The sequence below is a fragment of the Carya illinoinensis genome, chromosome 16 (assembly GCF_018687715.1).
Source record: "Carya illinoinensis cultivar Pawnee chromosome 16, C.illinoinensisPawnee_v1, whole genome shotgun sequence".
NCBI lineage: Eukaryota > Viridiplantae > Streptophyta > Magnoliopsida > Fagales > Juglandaceae > Carya > Carya illinoinensis.
In genome coordinates this window covers 29,584,897-29,605,232 of record NC_056767.1, presented here as the reverse complement: position 1 = coordinate 29,605,232, position 20,336 = coordinate 29,584,897, and the positions used below count along the sequence as shown (strand labels likewise).

Below are 20,336 nucleotides of genomic sequence, written 5' to 3'. Positions count from 1 at the left end.
TGGTTTGGTTTCTTTTCAATGTTAATGCCTTGGAACGAGGAATCAAAGCTAACTTTGGAGTTGATGCTTTAGGGGTGTCTCTTGAAGACACTCCATGATATGTGACTTTGTATGCTAGTATATTAATTTTTCTATAGTGCTATTTCTAAGTAGAATATATTCTAGAGGTGGTATTAGCAGTATGGTGCATAACCTGTAGTATTAATTCATGGACCACCTCTGGACCATATTGAGGAATGTGTGTAAGGTTGTGGCTATGCACATGAAAGCAAAAAGGCAGCAGCGCTTGTCGAGACCGTATTGGTTATACATGGTTGTCAATTGGAACTCGAATTTACCAAAAATTCAGCATTCTTTATCAATGTACAAGTTGTAGTCTCTCTGTCAACAGCTAACCGGAGGGAGGGAGGGAGAGACTAAACAAAAAATAAAATAAAATAAAATTAGAAAGGAAATGCTTGTCCCACCGAGAAAGGCTACTGATAGTGATTTTTTTTTTTTTTTTTATAATTTAATGATTAAGGAAATGTCTTTAAATAAGTTTGTTTAAATATTTAAAGTAATTTAAAAAATACTTGAAAGATAAACACAAAATAAAAAAGTGAATTTACACTTGTCGATATAACTTCTCGGACCACCTCTACCCTAGCAGTTCCCAGATTGGAATGAGGTGAGAGGTTCCTACCATGAAGGTCCCAAGAAGATGGATCCTTGCCTCAGTGTGGTAGGAACCTGCCTTACATAAAAAGGACATAACAATTGCACTTTTAGGAATGGGGTAGATTTTGTTCAGTTCAGTATGCCATTTTTTTTTTCCAGATTTGGACAAAAAGAAGCTGAAAAACAAAAGCAAAACTTGGCTGCATTCTTATTTTTCTTACAGTGTGTGCAGTTAAGGTTGTCACCAAAATTGAATGCACACTCATTTCTAATTTTCTATCTCGAGGGTTACTTTTCAAGTTTGGGATGTAAAAAGAATAAACTCTTTTTATTATTCACACATAAAATAAGTCTTTCTTCACTCTGCGTTTGGGTACTGAGAGTATCTCAGCTACTCTCAACACGTCTCACTACTATTCATTATTTTATTATTACTTTTCATCTACTTTTACTACTATTAATTGTTTTTCACCTACTTTTTACTACTATTCATTACTTTATTATTACTTTTCATCTATTTTTTACTACTATTCATAATTCTTCTCAACATCCAAACTTAAGATATTTATCCCTTATTTTCATACAAAAACTTCTCCGCCGACTTGCCTTCTTTATTTTTACAATCATTTTCATTTCGTCTCATTTCATTATTATAACTTTCCTAAATTTCCATATAAAATAAAATAAACAATTCAACTTTTTAAATTCCAAAACGCAAATAATATTAAAAAATATATTATACTAATATTTTATTCAACTTTTATCTCAATTCATTTAATCTCATCTGAGAAAACAAATGAGGCAAATCTTTTGAATTTAGGTAGTGGCAAAAGTGTTTTGTTTCATTTGGTGGGAACTACAACTTGGTTTGGATAGCAAAATCCTCCCAACTCATTTCATCTCAATATCAAAACACTATAAATACAAACACTTTTTAATTTCAAATTTTCAACCTTTTTATCTAATCATTACAACTTTCTTAAACTTCTAAACAAAATATGAAAAATATTTAAAATTTTTAAATCTCAAAACAAAAATAATATTAAAAAATAATATTCCAATAATATTTTAATTTTATAATATTTTTCTTCAATTTTTTCTCTCTTATTTCTCAAAATCCCATAAAATATATTAAGTTAAACTATATCATTACTATTTACAAATTATCTCACATCATCTCATCATCTCATTTCATTATCTCTGTCATGGGTGAAGCTGAAGTCATGCTTCAAAAAGGAATTCCACTTTAGAAGGACATCCAAGCCCTACATCACTCATCATCTTCATCTGCTTTAGAAAGACATTCCACTATGTTGATTGTTTTTAAGATAATAATGATTTAACATAGTAACGTATTATTTTACTCGTATTTAATTAAATATTTTATTTATTAGACTAAATTGTTAAGATAGAATTTGGCACGTACGTGAGCAAGGTGTTAGTCCATAACCATGGATACTTTAGCTGCGAAACATACACACCCATGACCCATTATCCACCATGCTTTCCTGTATCCATCATTACATGTTAATAGAAGCCAAACCCCTTCAATCACTAGTTATGGGCTATGGTTTCATGGGCCATTTGTCTCCAAGTCTCACTTGAAGCATGGAATGAATGAATACAAAAAGGGTTTTAAATACCGACTAATCCAGTATAAGTATTATACTTATTTCGTGCCGTCTTTAATATCAATCGGTATTGGGCAATATTTCGGCCCGTACTAGTCAATATTTTGGCCTTTACTTCTTTTTTTAATATTTTTTTATTTCTTCAAACTATAAATTCATTTTTTAACTCCCAATTTAGATCAGACTATTTATAATTTATATATATATATATATTTATATATAATTTATTTATATATAGATTATTATTTTAAAATACAATTTTTATATATATAATTTATTCATATATCGATTATTCCGAAATGATACATGAAACGGTACAGGTATTAAAATATTTTGTTCTAGTATCTTGACCGATATGACTTCCGGTACAGTATTCAAAACTTTGATACAAAGTAATAACACAAATCTATAAAGAGTTCACTTCGTTTTTTATGGAATAGATGATCGATACAACTCAATAGAAGGTCTCCCTCTTTCTCCCAAAGACATCTTATAAATAATTAACTGCCAAAATATATAGAAAACTATCTAGTTTTTAATCCCACTTTTTTGTTTTTTTTTTTTGTTTTTTAATTTATTTGCCATGCATTGATTAAAGAGAATATCTTTAAACCGGTGCCTCCTATCAACTCTATTTATCGGAGTCCAATAACTAAATGATACGTAAGGTTATAATTTCACATCTAAGAGTCGTGTTGCAGGGGATCCACAAGGAAAGGGAGGCCTTTCAGAACTCTCTCTCCCCCCCTCTCTCCCCTTCCTCTCTCCTTCCCTCTAAGAAAATCATCACTAACCCAGGAACGCTTCTCTACGCCTTCCGTCTCTCTCCTTCCCCTTCCTTCACAAAAACTTCTCTCAGTCTCTCCTTCACGATCACCGTGCTTCATTTATAAGAGCAAACTCAAGAGGATGTGTTCGTAATGTCAAAGAACCAAACTTGAAAAGAAAATGTCACCCATTTCTATCCTAATGAAACACTCAGCAGCAGGAACAAAAAATTGTCTTAACTCAATCGTTGCATCATTTCTCCAACAAACAAAAAGTGATCCCACCAGACCTCAAGAGTCAATTGATCAAGGGGCAACCACGATCAACGCCTTCAAATTGCCGAAGTTGACGACAATTCTGGGCCCCGAGCATTGCTCAGCAGCACTACCCAACTCCTTAAACTTCAATCCCAACTTGTCCTCGCTCCCACCTCCATTAACAAACTCGGAAATATCATTCTCTGCGCTGCTTACACTCAACCCAACTAGCTCAGCTGGCAAAGAACTCCCTTTACCTTTGTTTATACACTCAGTGCAACTCCGAAGGGCATCAATAGTGCAAGTTCCGACTAGCAACGGGGTTTTTCCAGTCTTTTTGAATAAAACTTGAGCGATTCTTCTGGAATTCTCGTCCCCAGAAACCTCCAAGCTGAAACTACGTTGTACCAGGTCTAAATTCGTCAGGTTATAGAGGAAAACTGGCAGGAATCGAGTCCTTGAGAACCGGGATACGGGCGGGTGGATAATTGCTATCTTTATGTCGCAACTCTGGAAACCTGCCTCCCCTAAAACCCGACTTTTAAAAGCGATGTCGTTTGCTGCTGGCCTTGAATCATTTGGTGGTGCAAGTGACAGCTCTAGGGGTGGCGCCTCTGGTTCGCCTGGGACCGCTTGATCGCGGCCATGAGGGAGTTCGAGATCGGAGACTCTTCGAGGGCTCTGGAAGAGGAGGGCAGGCGGTGCAGGGAGACCCCCACAGAGCAAACGAGGAGGGCTTGGGAGATCCACACAGCAACTTGGTCGACATCCCACAACTGCCCTTGCAGAAATGGGGAGGGCGACTTCCATTCCTCTGACTCCCACCATAAATCCTTCGGAAAGAACCAACGCCAAAGCAAATGACTCTCCTCTCTTTCTCTCTCTAGCTCGCAAGGATTCTTGGGTGTTCCTTAATCTATCAAATATCTTTGTTTTCCTTGATTTCAATACGTGCCACCAAACCCTGAAAACATCACCCATTTCTATCCCCATTTCTTGTTTTAAAGGTCTTTATCTTTTATAGGCTTGATTACAAGCCATTTTTGTTGAATTTTTTTCGAATAAGAATGGTGGTTGTGGTGCTGGGTTACTACTTTGGATATTTGAAGTTTTAGCCAGAGGAAATGGTCTAATGGGGAACCCAGTAAGGTTGCCCAAGAAGTCAACGTCCAGAGAGAGAAAGAGAGAGAGGGAAGCCTTTCGTGAAGGAGAGGGAATGTGAGAGAGATCGAGAATTCAAGATAGAGCAGACCTCGGGAGGGGAGAGATCTAGTTCGAGAGGGAAGGAGAGCTTGATCCCCTGCTGTGCGTCCAAACCAAACTCTTGAGTAACCCATTACGTGGCAGGTGTTTATTCGTCTCTAATAAAGCCAATTTATAGGAGACACTGGCCAGAAGCGTTTTCCTTGATTAAAATGGGTGGAAAATTATTTTTCTACAGAGAATACATTCCCACGGATCACAGCGGCTTTTGCCTTGAGGACCAGAGTCACCAGATGCTTATATGCCCACGCACCATCTTTAGGGAAAAGAGGAGGTGTGAGCCATTAAATGGCTGATCTTTCTTTCATTTTTGGAAAGTGATGAAGAAAATATAATTTTTTAAAAAAAATTATGGCCAAAATATAATTCTAGCAACGTTAATATTCATTAATAATTAAGGATTAGTGTTTCTTACCGTTACTACCCAATGTTTGATACCAAATAAACTAGGCCTATCCTAATGTAATAATCATCAAAACATGAAGAAAAAGAAGGTAGGCAAGACAAGATAAGACAAAGATGAATGGAGTGATAAACCACTCGAAAGGAAGTCAGATACATAGAGGGAAATAGTCACAAGGACATAAGATGACATCTATCCCAGCAACCACTCCCTGAAGGTCTCAATAAAAGGGATATCCCTGGGACTCTTGGATGACTTTTGGAAGGTTTCTCCGGAGCTTCAACTACCTTTATCTTGGCAATTCTAAAGACATCATCTTCTTCCTCTAAACAAGAGGGTCTTCATTTTCCACTGTACTACTCATATTGTACTGAGATATGTGTGAAGGCACAAAACACTATACAAATCACCAATCATAGTGAATTTTCTCTCCAAACACCTTGTGAACATAGACTTTATACCGAACTAAGTAAATGTGTCCATCTCATTTACATTTTATTTATTGTTTACTTTAATAAATGAATGCAAAGAGATCGTACTAATGCTCAAGCCACTATTGTGGACTGAGGATGGCTCTTTCTTTCCCTATGGCCTTTAATATAAAAATGCATCAGCACCCAACATTGTATGAAAAAATCTAGTAATAAATTGATTTTTGGACACATTAAACACGTAAATAATGTAAAATTATGTTACATTAATTAATATGAAAATTTTATTTTTTGAATTATTTTATGAATATTCTGGTCTCACAAAAAATAATATATTTAGGTACCTGCTTAAAAATAGCGATTGTCACGTTGTATGTGTATGAAAAGGACTCACACGTACGCCCCGATCCAAACACATGCACAACTGTGCTCGAGAGGATATGATTCGTTGGCAAAGAGCTAATCTCGTACCCAAAATTGAACGGCTTGGATCTTATCTTTTACGTTAACCAGGGTTAATAATATGAATATGGACCTCAGAGTCCTCGTATAAAGGACTGGTCAGTGGTCACCTTTCTCCCCGAATCCGTTCTGTTCATTCTCATAACAGAACGAAGCAAAGAGAGAGTTCAGGAAAATGTCGGACGAGGAACACCACTTCGAGTCAAAGGCCGACGCAGGGGCGTCAAAGACATACCCTCAACAAGCTGGTACCATTCGTAAGAATGGATATATTGTCATCAAGAACAGGCCTTGCAAGGTTCTCTCTTTTCTTCATCCCCCCCCTCTCCCCCCCTTTTTTTTTTGTAGAAAAGAATTTTTTGTTATTATGAATTCTTGTCTGGGTGTCACGGGTGGTTCGTGTTATATTGTTGGGTCTTTGATGGGTTTATTTTGGTGTAATGGTATATGGGGCCTTATCAATTGTAGTTTTGTTTTGCTTTTTAAGGTCTTTTATCATTCTTATCTTAGCGTTTTAGCGATCCATTTTTTTTTTTTTTTTTTTTAAGGTTTCTCTTTTTGGGGAAAAATTGTATGCGCTGTTTGTGTGGAGATTCTCTGTTTCTTTGTTTTTTTTTTGAAATAAGCTTCATATAAATTTTGGCTACCTCATTAAAGTTGTGATGTTTGGTTTTATTGAATTTGTTGGTATGATAATTTTCGAAGCTTAATGGAGATTCCTAACTCTACTACATTTCAAATTTGGTAATTGTGAATAACTTCTTGAAGGTGTGAGGTTGGCAGCTTCGAATGTTGAAGAAGTTTGATGGCTCGAGTCTTTTCTGAATGCTTAAGACTTTAAAAACTACATCAAACATTTCATCTAGTTCGTGACAGGAACAGGGGTATAACTCTCACCCTGTGTTTTCTGCGTTAACAACATCTAATGCTAAAATTGGATGTTAATGATGAGCCGTAGCTTTTTTTTACTATGTGTGCTTTTCATTGTTGCATTTAACTTCATTTAAGCATAGGATTGAAAATGAAAATACTAATACGAAAACATAATTGATACAAGTATAGTTGCAGCTACTTATAAAAAAAAAAAAAGAAGAAGGTATAGTTGCAGCTCATAACTATGAATTTTGTTGATCGTCTTGCTCAGAATTTCATGTTTTAATTCTTAACAGTTTTCAATGTATACCTCAAAAAGCTTCATGAATCGTTTTTTTATGGTTCTTGAAACCAGGTTGTGGAAGTTTCCACTTCAAAGACAGGCAAGCATGGACATGCAAAGTGCCACTTTGTGGCAATCGACATATTTAATGGGAAGAAGCTTGAGGATATTGTTCCTTCGTCCCACAACTGTGATGTAAAGCTATTTCTAAGTTTTCATTACTATGCGGTTGTTCTTTTGTGCTGGGGTACGACTACTTGTTGGCCCTTCTCATACATTTTTTATTTTCTCAGGTTCCTCATGTTTCTCGCACTGACTATCAGTTGATTGATATCTCTGAAGACGGTTTCGTAAGCTTTATATATTGATCATTACCAATTTTGGGCAATTCTATCATGTGATAATAAACAAAACCATCAGTAGTAATAGCATTAATATAGTGATGTTTACCAAATTAAGATTTGGTGTCATATAGGTGAGTCTTTTGATGGATAATGGAGACACAAAGGATGATCTTAGGCTTCCCACCGATGACAATCTGCTCAGCCAGGTATCTCGTCGAGAAGGTTTTCGTTAATTTTGCCAATTGCTTGTGCATAAAAAGCTTAGTTAGGAGTCCAAACCTTTGATGGAATCTTTATTCTTCTGCCTGATAGACTAATAGTTTTGTCTTTGGTCTCGTGTATAGATTAAAGATGGGTTTGCTGAAGGAAAGGACCTTGTGTTGACCGTTATGTCTGCAATGGGAGAGGAGCAGATCTGTGCACTTAAGGATATTGGCCCCAAAAATTAAATATGATGATGCTGTAGCAGTAGCTATGGCTGATGGCAAATGAATACGTTTGCTTTTATGTTTGACAGGGATGATATCTTCTGGGTGTGCAATAAGTTTCTATACGATAGGCATTTGACGTTGTATAAATTAGCATTTAGATGTGCTTAAAATCATGTGAGGCTTGTGAATGAGTGAAGAGAAAGGAGTTGGGGCTGCTGATCCCTCAGACGAAAGGAACTCAAGTTTAAATCAGGATAGACTTTATTAAATATAACTACTGTGTCATGTTCTTGTTACTTCGTTAGCTTTTGCCATTGTGGGGGCTGTGCCGCTGTGGTAGACTGCATGTTTTTTTTTTCTTTTTTGGGTTAATTGCAAAAAATTTCTGGATTTTCATGTTTTTGAGGTTCGAAACCCAAGTTTCAAACTTTCGAAATTGATATATGAATTTTTACATTTTTACAATTCGTTTCCACCATTTTCATGTCCTTTGGCCTTCTAGTGGCAAACTCTCCTTTCGTTTTGAAGAGGCAACCAATTGCATCATCATCACGCCTTAAATTGGGGCAGGATTGGCATATACCTTCCTGGGTTAAAGACTCCTGTGTTAAAGATGTTGGATCCGGATGGATAGGAATCAAGTTGGGAACTACCTATGATCAGGCCGCGGTCAGGTTGTGTCCATGCCCTGCGCTTCCTGTTCCACATTTTGAGAAGAAAGTATGCCTAGTCAGGGCTATCCCTGCCCGTTTAGAATATATATATATATATATATAATATTTTTTTTCTTTTACCTCCATTTACACCCTTCTGAATCATCTTAAATCTCTAAGATAGTAGTACTATGCTTTTATCTAGCCTTCGACATCAATTTGATTCTCGACATCATTTTCTCTGATACAAAGTTGTTCTCTCGTATACAATCTGAAGCCAAGGACATTCTTCTAAGACAGCCATAACAACATTGTTTCAAAACTGTTTCAGCAAGACAATCATCTAAACTACCAACAGTAGCAGGTGAATAACTAAAAATACGCAGGCTCCTTGTTCAGCTCACTAAATGCGACCAGGGAGATTGTGCTCTCTACCGTTCTATGCACATGATAGGGCGGAACCTAACTTCATCGGTTCAGTCTGGTATAATACCCTCAAAGGATTGCCTACCCGCAACCAGGGGAAGTCCACGCCACCCACCCCCTCCTAACCTTTTCAGTAAACAGAAAAGGACAAGAATCTAACGTGGCATCCATTGGCAAAAATTCCTCTCCCTTTGAAGTTGTATTCAAGGAACAAAATCTTGCAGAAAACTAACCATATTGCAAAGGTACTACTAGTACACTTTGGTAATTTGGGCGCTAGAATTGCCAAACAATATTGTATAAATTAACCCCAATGATTCTTCAACCAAGAAAACAATGAATAACAGGGAAATCAAGAACCTATTGTCACGATGGATCCTTACCAAATGACGAACTGCCATATATATATGAGCCAAATCCCCAGAAGGTAACCATCAGAGAGAGAATTTTGAAACCTCCCATGGGGTCATCTAATAATATAACCGCTGCAATGCTTGTGAGGGGTACCCTTATTGCATTGAGCACACCAGCAAGCACAGTGGATGATAGAAAAAGCACAGCAGTAGCTCCCAATACCCCCAGCTGAAAAGTGATAGCACCCCAGATCAGAACAAGGAGATAAGAAGTTGTGCCACCTTTGAAACTTTTAGCCTCAGATTTCATCCCTTGAAAATCTTTATTCACAATAACCCCAATGGTGGTAAATACAAAGGCAAACAGAGAAACCATGAGTTGTTGCTCCAACACAACATGGAAGGACCTTCTACCCAATAACTTCACAAAAACTAGTTCTGAAAGTGCAAAAATGAGCCCATGAAGAGCGGATCCCAAAATATCCCATACAAAGCCCATGATATATTGGCTATTAGTGATATCTCCATATTTATCGGAATCTGAATCCAATGCAATGATGGTCATCGCAGCAGTAATGACCACAATAGCATTTATTATTGAAGCATTCAGTTTGTTCTTCACAAGAAAATACCCAAATAGTGCAGAAAACACAAGGGACGATGATGCCAGTAGAGCAGCAGTAGATGCCGGCAGGTAAGCATATGCATATGCATACATGAGATTGTCGGCAGCACTTAAGAAACCCAGCACGGTATAGGAAAGAGTGAGTTTAAAGTTCAGAGGAGTAGGAAAGGTTTTACAAAAGTAGTATGTAGGAAATAAGATCAAAGCAGTTAGAGGCCACCCGGCAACTGCCACCCATGAAATGATCCACTTGCTTGTGCCCCCATTGGAATAATAGAGACGAGAAAGAATGCTAGAAGCAGGGAAAGCAACAAGCATTGCTGCACTGCTTAGAAATAGAAGAATCCAATGTGAGATTGGCTTCTTCCTGTATGCTTCCCAAGCCATGGTCCTAAAGGCGGATATCTTGCTCCAAAATGAAACAGGAGTTGGTGATGCCTCCTCCATTTGATCACCTGATGGTGAAACACAACAATTAGATATTGAATAAATACAAACTGACACATTTTTGTTTTTCTGCTGTCATAAAATGATGGTAGCTGGGAGGGAAAGCCCCCCCCCCCCCCCACTCTCCCTTCTCTTGGGGGGACTTTTTATGTCAAAAAAGAACAACAAATTGATATGGCCATGGATAACTCCCAGCTTTCTCATTCAGTCAATAGGATCAATCATTAACATCATAATTATTTGATAATATAAAAACTAAATTTCATCCCAGAAAGAAAGTGAAGTTATGTCTATATGTGTACATTTAACTCTTACTACTTGGTTCCTGTTATAGAAGATAAACTCAAAGAAAGTGAAGTTATGCAAAACTATCTTGCCAGTCCCAGTATCTGATTGGTACATCAGAAGCACTCCATAAGCAGGACTCCCCATTCGAGGGCAAATACAATCCCACACAAATAGTTAGCAAGTATCAGGGTCCAAAGGTTAGTATAGCTCAAAACTTTCTTTAGCGCTTCTCTGGCTAAAACTAAAAATCTGGAGAACATTCAACTGAGCAAACCCTGATTGGCGATAAAAATCCTATTACCAATCGGGTTTTCACATATTTCCGTTAAAATACTTGGATGACCACTAGATAGCAAAATAGATGGCAAAGTTAGGGCCATCTGCCAATATAGTGCTGGACAAGAAAGAGAGTTTCAAAATCTATACAGCAAAAATACATCTTTTACTCATAAGTCACTCCAAATTCCCAAATAAAATTCACACAGCGAACCTAAACAGAATCCTCTCAGGTTACATGCTTTGGGAATTATCCACAAATATCCCTAGAAGAAAAATAATTCACAGATCATTTCCAAAAGGCCCAAAAAATCCTGAAGCTCTATAGAATCACTACATAATCAGTTTTGGATCTCTCTGAGAAAACACTCACATATTAGTTGAAAAATGTGCTTCTCGGATTCTTAATACAAGCAGCAGATATCAGAACACATGATCTAGTTCTGCTCTTACTTATAGGTTACAATTTCCCAAACCAAATCAATTTAAACAATAGATGCAAAAACACGAATTAGCACCAAGAAAGCTATACCCTTTTGTTTGGTTACAAAGAAAACCAGGGAAATAAAAAGGGGCCACAACTTTGAGGAAAAAATAATCTCTTTTAAGGATTACTTGAGTCTAGCCATTGTTTCTCAAGCCCCAAATACCGATATTTCCAGATTTCATTCTGATGTCTGTTCCTACAATTACCCAGCAATCGCATACCACCCATGGATATGTTTAAACTAAACAGTCCAAATTCATCTGTGCACTAAACAAAAGAATATAACTTCTACTCAAAATAATTAACATGAACCGGAAACTTGGAAAATAGTCAGAACATATTTAAAATTGCTGTAACAAAAATTCTTGATTAAAAAGACATTTAATTTAATGCAGAAATATGTTACCTGGTTCCAGTAGAGGTTGCATGAGACCAAGCACTCTTATTTACTCTAAAGAGAGACAAAAAGTGAGAGGGAGTTATTTTCGTTCCTGCGATTGAGTGCCGTTTTTGACTCACCGGAGTCAGACGTGCGAATCATGTTTCCCTAAGTTTATAATATATAAATGGAAAATGATAGGTTACTATATAAATTCTCTCTCTCTCTCTTTTTTTTTTAGTACTATAATTTTGTTTTATTTCTTTTCCTTTTGGATATTTTGTGTGTGGCTGAGATATGTTACATGAGTAGTTCTGATAGCACGTAAAAGCCATTTGGGGAGAAGTGTGGCAGCTCTTCTGTTGTGGATCTACACCATTAGTGTTTTCCTTATTTTATTACCGTTGATCTACAAAATAAGTAGAAGAATGCCAAAGCAATCACAAGGACTCAAGGAGAAGACTTTTCTAAGCAATGATGCATTATTACAGGCTGTTGGGCATGTCTGGGGATGTTAAACATATCTTAATATTAATAAAAAAAGATCATACGGGTGCATGCCTGATAATATCTATTGTATTATAGTAAGTGATTATCTAATTATAAATAATAATTTTTGCTATTTTTTTATATCTTTTATATTTTTCTGTTAACTCCGTTAAATCATATTTTATTAAAATGTTCTTAAAACTCTTAACCATTTGACGTGGAACTCAATTATAGAATTTAATTAAAGATTTTGTTTTACCAAAAGGTTTTTAAAATCATTTACCATTTGATGTGTAGCTTTTTTGTAGAATTTAATGAAAGATCCTACTTTACCAAAAGATCCTTAATAGCCGTGTGACGCATATGAATTGACGTATCTTTTTTATGTCATTTTTATTCTGACAATGTACTCATTTTCCTTTCTTTTTTTTTTTTTTAATTTTTTTTGAAAAAAATTAAAATGACTTTACTCTTTAGAACAAAAACGCTTTAAAGCATTCTCATTATAAAATTTAATTAATAAAATACTTAAAACTATCAATATATAATATTAATTATTAATTTAATTAGAATATAATTATTATTAATATTTTAATTATTAGAACTATAAAATGTGATAAAAATAAAAAATAAAAAAAATTCTTAAATTAATAATATTTTATTATTATATAGAGAGTAAATAAATAATCCAATATGGATGCAAACTAATACTCATACTTTACTAAAATTTAGATTTTTTTTATCTTGATTTTTTGTTTTTCTTTGACCTTGTATTTTCTATTTCTAAACAAATAAGTTACTTACTTTTTCACTTTTTTTTTATTGAAATTATTATGTCAGGTGCAACCCGAGGCTAACGCACCCTGAGGCTAACGCACCTGGGGCCGTTTCCTAGTATATATATATATATATCTATTATATTATAATAAGTGACTATCTAATTATAAATAGTAACTTTTGTTGTTTTTTCGTTAAATTTTATTGTTTTCCGTTAAGTTCGTTAAGTCTTGTTTTACCAAAAAGGTCTTTAAGACCTTGACCATTTGACATGTTGCTCCATTGTAAAATTTAATGAAAGATCGTGTTTTACCAAAAGGCCTTTAATAGCCCCGCGGCTCACATAAATTGACGTCTCTTTTTTATGTCTTTTTTGTTATGATAGTGTACTCATTTTCCTTTCTTTTTATTTCAACTTTTTTAAATAAAAGAATTAAAATGACTTTACTCTTTAAAACAGAAATGCTTTAGAATATTCTCATTGTAAAATTCAACTTTAAGTAAATTTAACTGATAAAATACTTAAAACACTCAACATATAATATTAACTATTAATTTAATTAGAATATAATTATTATTAATATTTTAATTAGTAGAACTATAAAATGTGATAAAAATAAAAATTAAAAAAATTATTAAATTAATAATATTTTATTATTATATAAAGAGTAAATAGATAATCCAATATCGATGCAGACCAATACTCATACTTTGTTGAAGTTTAGATTTTTTTTATCTTTATTTTTTGCATTTCTTTAACCTTGTTTTTTCTTTTTCAAGACAAATAGGCTATTGACCTTTTCATTTTTTTTTTATTTAGATTATTATGTCAGGTGTACCCCAGAGCTAATGTACCCTGGGCCGTTCCCTAGTATATATATATATATATGTGTGTGTGTATTTTATTGTTTTGTTTTTTTTTTATTGTTTTTAGTATTTGTTTAATTAAAGAAGTGAAAAATGTTTTGAGAAGTAAAAACTAGGGTCGGCTCTCCTTTTGTAATTATGAAAATAATAATAATAACACGTGACAACAAAAAATTACCAAAAACAATTGAGGGGTGTTAGAAAATAATTCTCATCTCATTTCATCTCATTCAACCTTATTTCATTCTCAAATATCATTTAAATATAAACACTATCAAATTAATCATTACAGCTTTTTCTAAACTAATCATTACAACTTTTTAAAACTTTTAAATAAAAAATAAAAGACAATTCAACTTTTTCAAATTCTAAATTAAAAAATTATATCTTAACAATATTTTAATTTTATAATATTTTTTATTCAACTTTTTTTTTCTTATTTCCCAAAACTCAATAAATACTTAACTCAAACTATCTCATTACTATTTACAAACCATCTCAGTAACAAATAAGCTACTGACTTTTTCACTTTTTTATTTTATTTAAATCATTATGTCAGGTGCATCATGGAGTTGATGCACCAAGGGCCGTTCCCTAGTATATATATATATATGTGTGTGTGTGTATTTTATTGTTTTGTTTTTAGTATTTGTTTAATTAAAGAAGTGAAAAATGTTTTGAGAAGTAAAAACTAGGGCCAGCTCTCCTTTTGTAATTATGAAAATAATAATAATACGTGACAATAAAAAATTACCAAAAACAACTTAGGGATGTTTGAAAATAATTTACATCTCATCTCTCTCTCTCTCTCTCTCTCTCTCTCTCTTTTTAATTTTTTAAGAGCCGACAACCATACACATAGCGGCCCATTCTTAAGTTTATTTATAAATCCTCACCTATGGTGGAGGAATACCGTGATAACATCATTACACTTGGAGGTTTATAAGGTAAAACTCTATAAACTAACCCAAAACTAAGTGTCAAAACAAGCCAAAATACCAAAATAAAACAACTTCTAACAAGCCTAAAACCAAAAATAATCAAAAAACAATCAAAATCTTATATATGGAAGTCCCAGTTTATCAGTTCTAATCAAACCCCTTAGCAAAGAAGGGACCATATTCAAAGACTCTCAATTAAAAGCACAATCCTCATACACCAGCTTTGCCAAGAAATCTGGGCTATTTCCTTGCCTATAAACATGCTTAATGGTGAAATTTATGTTCTGGAGTAACTACATGAGCTCAATCCAATAGTCTTCTAGATACCAAATGGGACAATTTGAAGCTAAAATCTAGTTTACAACAACTATAGAATCCATCTCTATTTCCACATTTCTGAAGCCCAATCTGCTCAAGTGTCTAACTCCATGCAATAGGGACATGAATTCAGCATAGTTGTTAGTACCAAAATCAAAAGGGATAGAAAAAGCTAGTACCAGATTGCCTGAAGAATCATGTATTAAACCACCAGCACCAGCTTTCCTCAAGGTCTCTCGACTGCTCCCATCAACATTTAGCTTTACCCAACTTCCCCCTGGGCAGTTCCACCACACTACTTGAAATGGTTTGCACCTCTTCCATCTGTAAGGAATATTTAAATTTGCCAACAAAGTTTCATTACATCGAGATAAAGGCTTTGATACTTTTAATTTTCTCTCAGTTTAGCTACCCAAAATTTAATGCTCCTCCAAATATTCTCCACCGACTCCCACTTTCCTTCCATACGAACACAACATCAGCGGATCCAAAGCCGCCAAGTTACAATAGAAGGAATAAGACCCATAATTTGACCCTTGAATGAAGACATGGAGGCTTTGGCAAACCAAGCAGAGACAGTTTCCATCCATGTGCTATGTTGATGTCAGAGGAACCCCACTTGCATGGCACACCTCTTCCAAATAGTCCTCGCCACTTCACCCGATACCAAAACATGGTTCATATCCTCATATTCCCCGTGTAAACAATAGTTACATTTGGAAATAATGGAAATGCCCACACTCCGAATTTTGTCATCTACAGTAAGAGCATTATTACTACTTTTCCACATAACAGTACCGTGTTTTTTGGGAGACAGTACGGATGCCAAATCCAATTAGCCCATCTAACCTTTGGAGTTTTTATCCGAGTAACCTCCCATGCACTCTTAGAAGAGAAATTACCATCATCCTTAGCCATCCATATCAAGTGGTCTGCCCCATCTCTCGGTCTATGGAGGGTAAAAGAAATTTCCTGTGCCTTTTGACAACCCACTAGCCAAACAAGAAGATCCGTATCCCAACCACTTGTCCTGCAACAATCTTTCAATTTTATGTCTGATGAAATAATAGGAAATGAAGCAACAAGAGGCTCATCCCCAATCCATTTATCCAACCAAAAAGAGATATTCCCTCTCATTGGTTTCCATTTGGACTGATCAATGACATCCGGTAGACTCCTCATCACCATCTTCCAAAATCTATATCCTTTATTGGGGTTAACAGAAGATATGTGATTCTGCTTTATATATTTGGCATTGAAAAATCTGGACCAAAGAGACTCTTCCGTTAATAATCTCTAAGCAAATTTCATATGAAGAGCTTTTTGTACCTTATCTAAATTCTGAATGCCTATACCACCCTCTTTTACTGGTTTACACATCAACTCCCATGATTTCCAATGTTTCGTTGACCTTCCATCCTTATAACCCCAAAATAAATTACTAAAACTTCTGGAAATAGATGAGAGGATAGATTTAGGTACCTGCAAGATTGAAAGTACATGAATGGAGAAACTGCCAAGCACATGCTTTAAAAGCAAAAGACGAGCACCGCTAGACAAAAGCCAAGATTGCCATCCCCCAATTTTATCTCCGATCTTGCCAAGAAACTCATCAAAATGCACTGCTTTGAGCCTCCTGGACACAATAGGAACCCCCAAATATTTAAAAGAAAGAGACCCTTCAGAGAATCCAAAAATACGCAATATGTTTATGCTCTTGAAGTACGGAATAAGATTCGAGAAAATAATCAAGGACTTCTCCTTGTTGACCCCACTGGCCAGACTAGCTTTCATAAACTGCAAGAACCTCAGAAATTGCCCGTATCGACTTTGTATCACCACTAGCAAAAATCACAATATCATCTGCATATAGTAGATGAGATATTATTGGTGCCCCTCTAGGATGCTGAAAAGGAATGATCTTCCTATCCTAAAAATTCTATTTCAATAGTCTGGAGAGAATTTCTTCCCCCAAGATAAAAAGATATGACGATAAAAGATCTCCTTGACGCAATCCTCTCCCTCCCTGAAAGAAACCCTTCGGAATACTGTTCATAACAATTGAGAACCAAGACGAAGAGATACATTGGTGCACCAAATTACAAACTCCTCAAAGAACCTAAAACTAGCCAAAGAATGGAGAAGGAAATCCCAATTAATACTATCATAGGCCTTAGCCATATCTATCTTCAAAACCACATTACCACCACGAACTGGTTTGTTAATATTCTGAATCATCTCTTGTGTCAAACTCACATTCTCAAAAATGCTTCTCCCAAGAATGAAGGCTCCCTGTTCCTTGGAGATTAATTGAGGAAGCAAAGAAGATAGCCGGCTCACAAGAATTTTGGTACATATCTTATAGAAAACTGAGCACATACTAATAGGGCGGAATTTGTCAAAACTCTTTGGATTATCAACCTTGGGGATCAAAACGAAAAAAGAGGCTGTGAATTCCCTCAGAATTTTACCTCCTTTGACACCATCCACCACATCCGTACCAACAATATCCCAACAGGCTTTATAAAAAACCAACTTGAACCCATCAGGACCCGGACTACTATCTGTAGGAATCGAAAACAAAGCTTATTTTACCTTTTGGATTGAATGAAGTTCTAGAAGAGCCACATTGTCATCCGCATGAATGAATTGATCAATAAGAGAAGATAAATCCGGTAAAGGCGAATGATGATTAGAGGCCAAGAAGTTCTGAAAATAAGTCATAGCCCCCGAGTGAACCTCCTCTGGAGTTTTCAACCATACATTCTCACTAATTTTCATCTGCCCCACCACTCTATGATTTTTTGAAGCCATGGCCTTAAAGAATTTCGAGTTTGCTTCTCCCGATTGAAGCCATTCTTGCTTTGCCTGTTGAGCCAGATAGATTTATTCTCTACTAGTCCACGTATCCAGCTCAACTTTGGTAGTTAGGTCCAGTTTTGCCTCCTCATTAGCACCCATATGCAATTGTTCCTCCAAGGCATGCACCCTCTCCTCCAATTGCTAAATGTGCAACCTAGTCCAACCAAACACATTTCGGTTCCATCCACGAAGAGCCACTTTCAATTTTTTCAGTTTTCTAGCCAAACAAAACATCCCACCACCACCATGTCCCTCCTTCCATTCATTAGTAACAAAATCATAAATGTGTCCTGTGTTGTCCACATTTGCTGGAACGTGAAAGGGACATGATCGTATCTCCTATCTTCTAGACTCAAATCAACCTGTAAAATAGCATGGTCAGAAGATAGTTTTGGCAAATAGATTCCTCCCACCGAGGGGAACTCCAATACATGAGCCAAATTAACAAGAGCTCGATCCAATCTTGCCCAACTCTGAGACCTCCCTTCATGCCCATTACACCAAGTCATATTATTCCCTTGGAAACCCAATTCAGATAGCCCTGCCATATCAATGAAAGAATTAAATTCCTCCATGGCAATACGAGGACGAGGACGCCCCCCAATGCGTTCCTCATCCGATCTGATTATATTAAAATCGCCAATAACCATCCTTGGAACATTCGAAGATTGTAAACTGCATAAATCATCCCATAACCGTCGATGCTCCCCATAGTTACATTTTGCATAAACAAACGAAATCCACAAATATTTACCATTAAACTCTATTTCCATGGTAATGCTTTGAGAAAAAGAATGTATCACAGAAGATTTCACCTCTTTAGACCATAGCACCCAAAGTTTTCCCCCTATCTCTTGATTCGAAACACTGCCTTCAAAAGATACGGCACTTTACAAACGACTAAGATGTTGTCCATCAACAAAAGGCTCAGCAACTACAAAGATATAAGCTTTACTAGATGTCACCATCTTCAACAGTCTTTTTCTAGAGGACCCAAGGCCTCGTACATTCCAGCATATAATTTTATGCATAAAAAATTAAAATGTGAAGAAATCCTCACCTTTTTTCCCATCTTGCCATTAACAGTTTGGGTTAATTCTTCCGGGTCTGAAATAACTTCTTTTACCACTTGTATATGAGCATCATGCTTTGCACTCTCCAAATCAGAGTGTGAGTTTACCCATTTTTGCTCTTCATCTTGAACCTCGAGTTGAACATCATCAATGTCCATCAGGGATGGTATATCAGGATCAATTTCAGCATTCACCTGAGGAACAGTACCTTTACCTGAGCTACCTCTCTTGCATCCTCATTCAAAGCACTAGCCTCTATCTAGCATAAGGCAGTCTCATTGTCTACAATCAGTGCCGTCGGAAGATCTTTATTCAGTAACACGTCCCCTTCTTCCACCTCCTCAATTATAACATCAGCCACCAATTCATGCTGATCCTTAGGACCTATATGCACTGCAGCCATAGCCGTAGACTGGCTAGAGGCAACCTCATTTGTCACAAACAGAATTTCTGGAGGGTCTTGGTTTGGTAGCACTTCCCCTTCTTCCACCTCCTCAATAAGAATAGCTGCATCATCCACCAAAACTATCTGATCCCCTTCAGGCCTATCACTCTCCTGCAAATTAGTGTCTTCAACATTTACACCTACCACGGGCACCTCATTGCATTGATCCTCCATATTCGATTGTTTTGGCATTAGTTCCCCTGATGGTTTTTTCGTGCCACTCCTTTTCGGATTCGGTTTGCCTTTCTTACCACCAGCTTTACAAGTTCTCTCATTATGTCCTTGTAACTTACACTATGTGCAGAAAGCGGGAAGCATTTCGAAAACAACTTCATGCAACCAGCTAGAAGGAGACCCAGGGGAGCCAATCCAGAAAGAGCTCAGGGGAGGATTTGCGGCATCCATCTCCATGCAAATGCGAGTGCCATCAGTTCTTGTGGTGCACTGAGTAGAATTATCACGACAGATAAATCTCCCAATAGGCACATTGAAGATCTTCAGAAAGGATGAATGGTAAAAATGTGGTGGAAGCCCTGGAAGGTTAATCCAAATGGAGACAAATGTGGGTTCCTCATTCTCAGAAAATTCAATTGACCAACGAAAAGCCTGATAATGAACTCCATCAACATCCGTTGCTTCTTGGGACAAGGCTTTGTTTAAATCAACTTCAGATTGAAATCTAATAAAAACATTATGAGGCTTACTCATCGAGGAAACTATAAGGAGACCAGACAAACCCCATCGAGAATGGATGAACGACACAAGAGAAGGTCGTCGCAGGAGAAACTTCAGGACAAGAGAGAAATGAAACGGTTCTGCAGATC

The 20,336-nt window shown here is 36.2% G+C and overlaps 3 protein-coding genes across 4 annotated transcripts; 1 reads left to right on the top strand and 2 right to left on the bottom strand.

The window, feature by feature from the left end:
* Positions 1 to 5,958: 5,958 nt before the first annotated feature.
* Positions 5,959 to 8,106, top strand: LOC122299470 (eukaryotic translation initiation factor 5A-1-like). 2 transcript variants are annotated; one of them, XM_043109797.1, is made up of 5 exons: positions 5,959 to 6,173; positions 7,104 to 7,226; positions 7,325 to 7,381; positions 7,507 to 7,581; positions 7,727 to 8,106. In XM_043109797.1, exons 1-5 carry the CDS (start codon positions 6,051 to 6,053, stop codon positions 7,757 to 7,759), a joined length of 411 nt encoding a protein of 136 aa, XP_042965731.1. In that variant the 5' UTR covers positions 5,959 to 6,050; the 3' UTR covers positions 7,760 to 8,106. The 2 variants fall into 2 exon arrangements, with proteins under 2 accessions (XP_042965731.1, XP_042965730.1); XM_043109796.1 differs by having other exon boundaries at positions 5,960 to 6,173; positions 7,720 to 8,106.
* A 949-nt stretch (positions 8,107 to 9,055) lies between these two features.
* Positions 9,056 to 11,924, bottom strand: LOC122299469 (probable purine permease 5). The gene is made up of 2 exons (XM_043109795.1): positions 11,768 to 11,924; positions 9,056 to 10,318 (listed from the first exon to the last, which is right to left on the bottom strand). Exons 1-2 carry the CDS (start codon positions 11,787 to 11,789, stop codon positions 9,252 to 9,254), a joined length of 1,089 nt encoding a protein of 362 aa, XP_042965729.1. The 5' UTR covers positions 11,790 to 11,924; the 3' UTR covers positions 9,056 to 9,251.
* Positions 11,925 to 15,167: 3,243 nt separating this feature from the next.
* LOC122299025 lies at positions 15,168 to 18,767 on the bottom strand. The gene is made up of 6 exons (XM_043108860.1): positions 18,227 to 18,767; positions 17,295 to 17,696; positions 16,462 to 16,973; positions 15,982 to 16,368; positions 15,638 to 15,786; positions 15,168 to 15,456 (listed from the first exon to the last, which is right to left on the bottom strand). Exons 1-6 carry the CDS (start codon positions 18,765 to 18,767, stop codon positions 15,168 to 15,170), a joined length of 2,280 nt encoding a protein of 759 aa, XP_042964794.1.
* Positions 18,768 to 20,336: the final 1,569 nt, after the last annotated feature.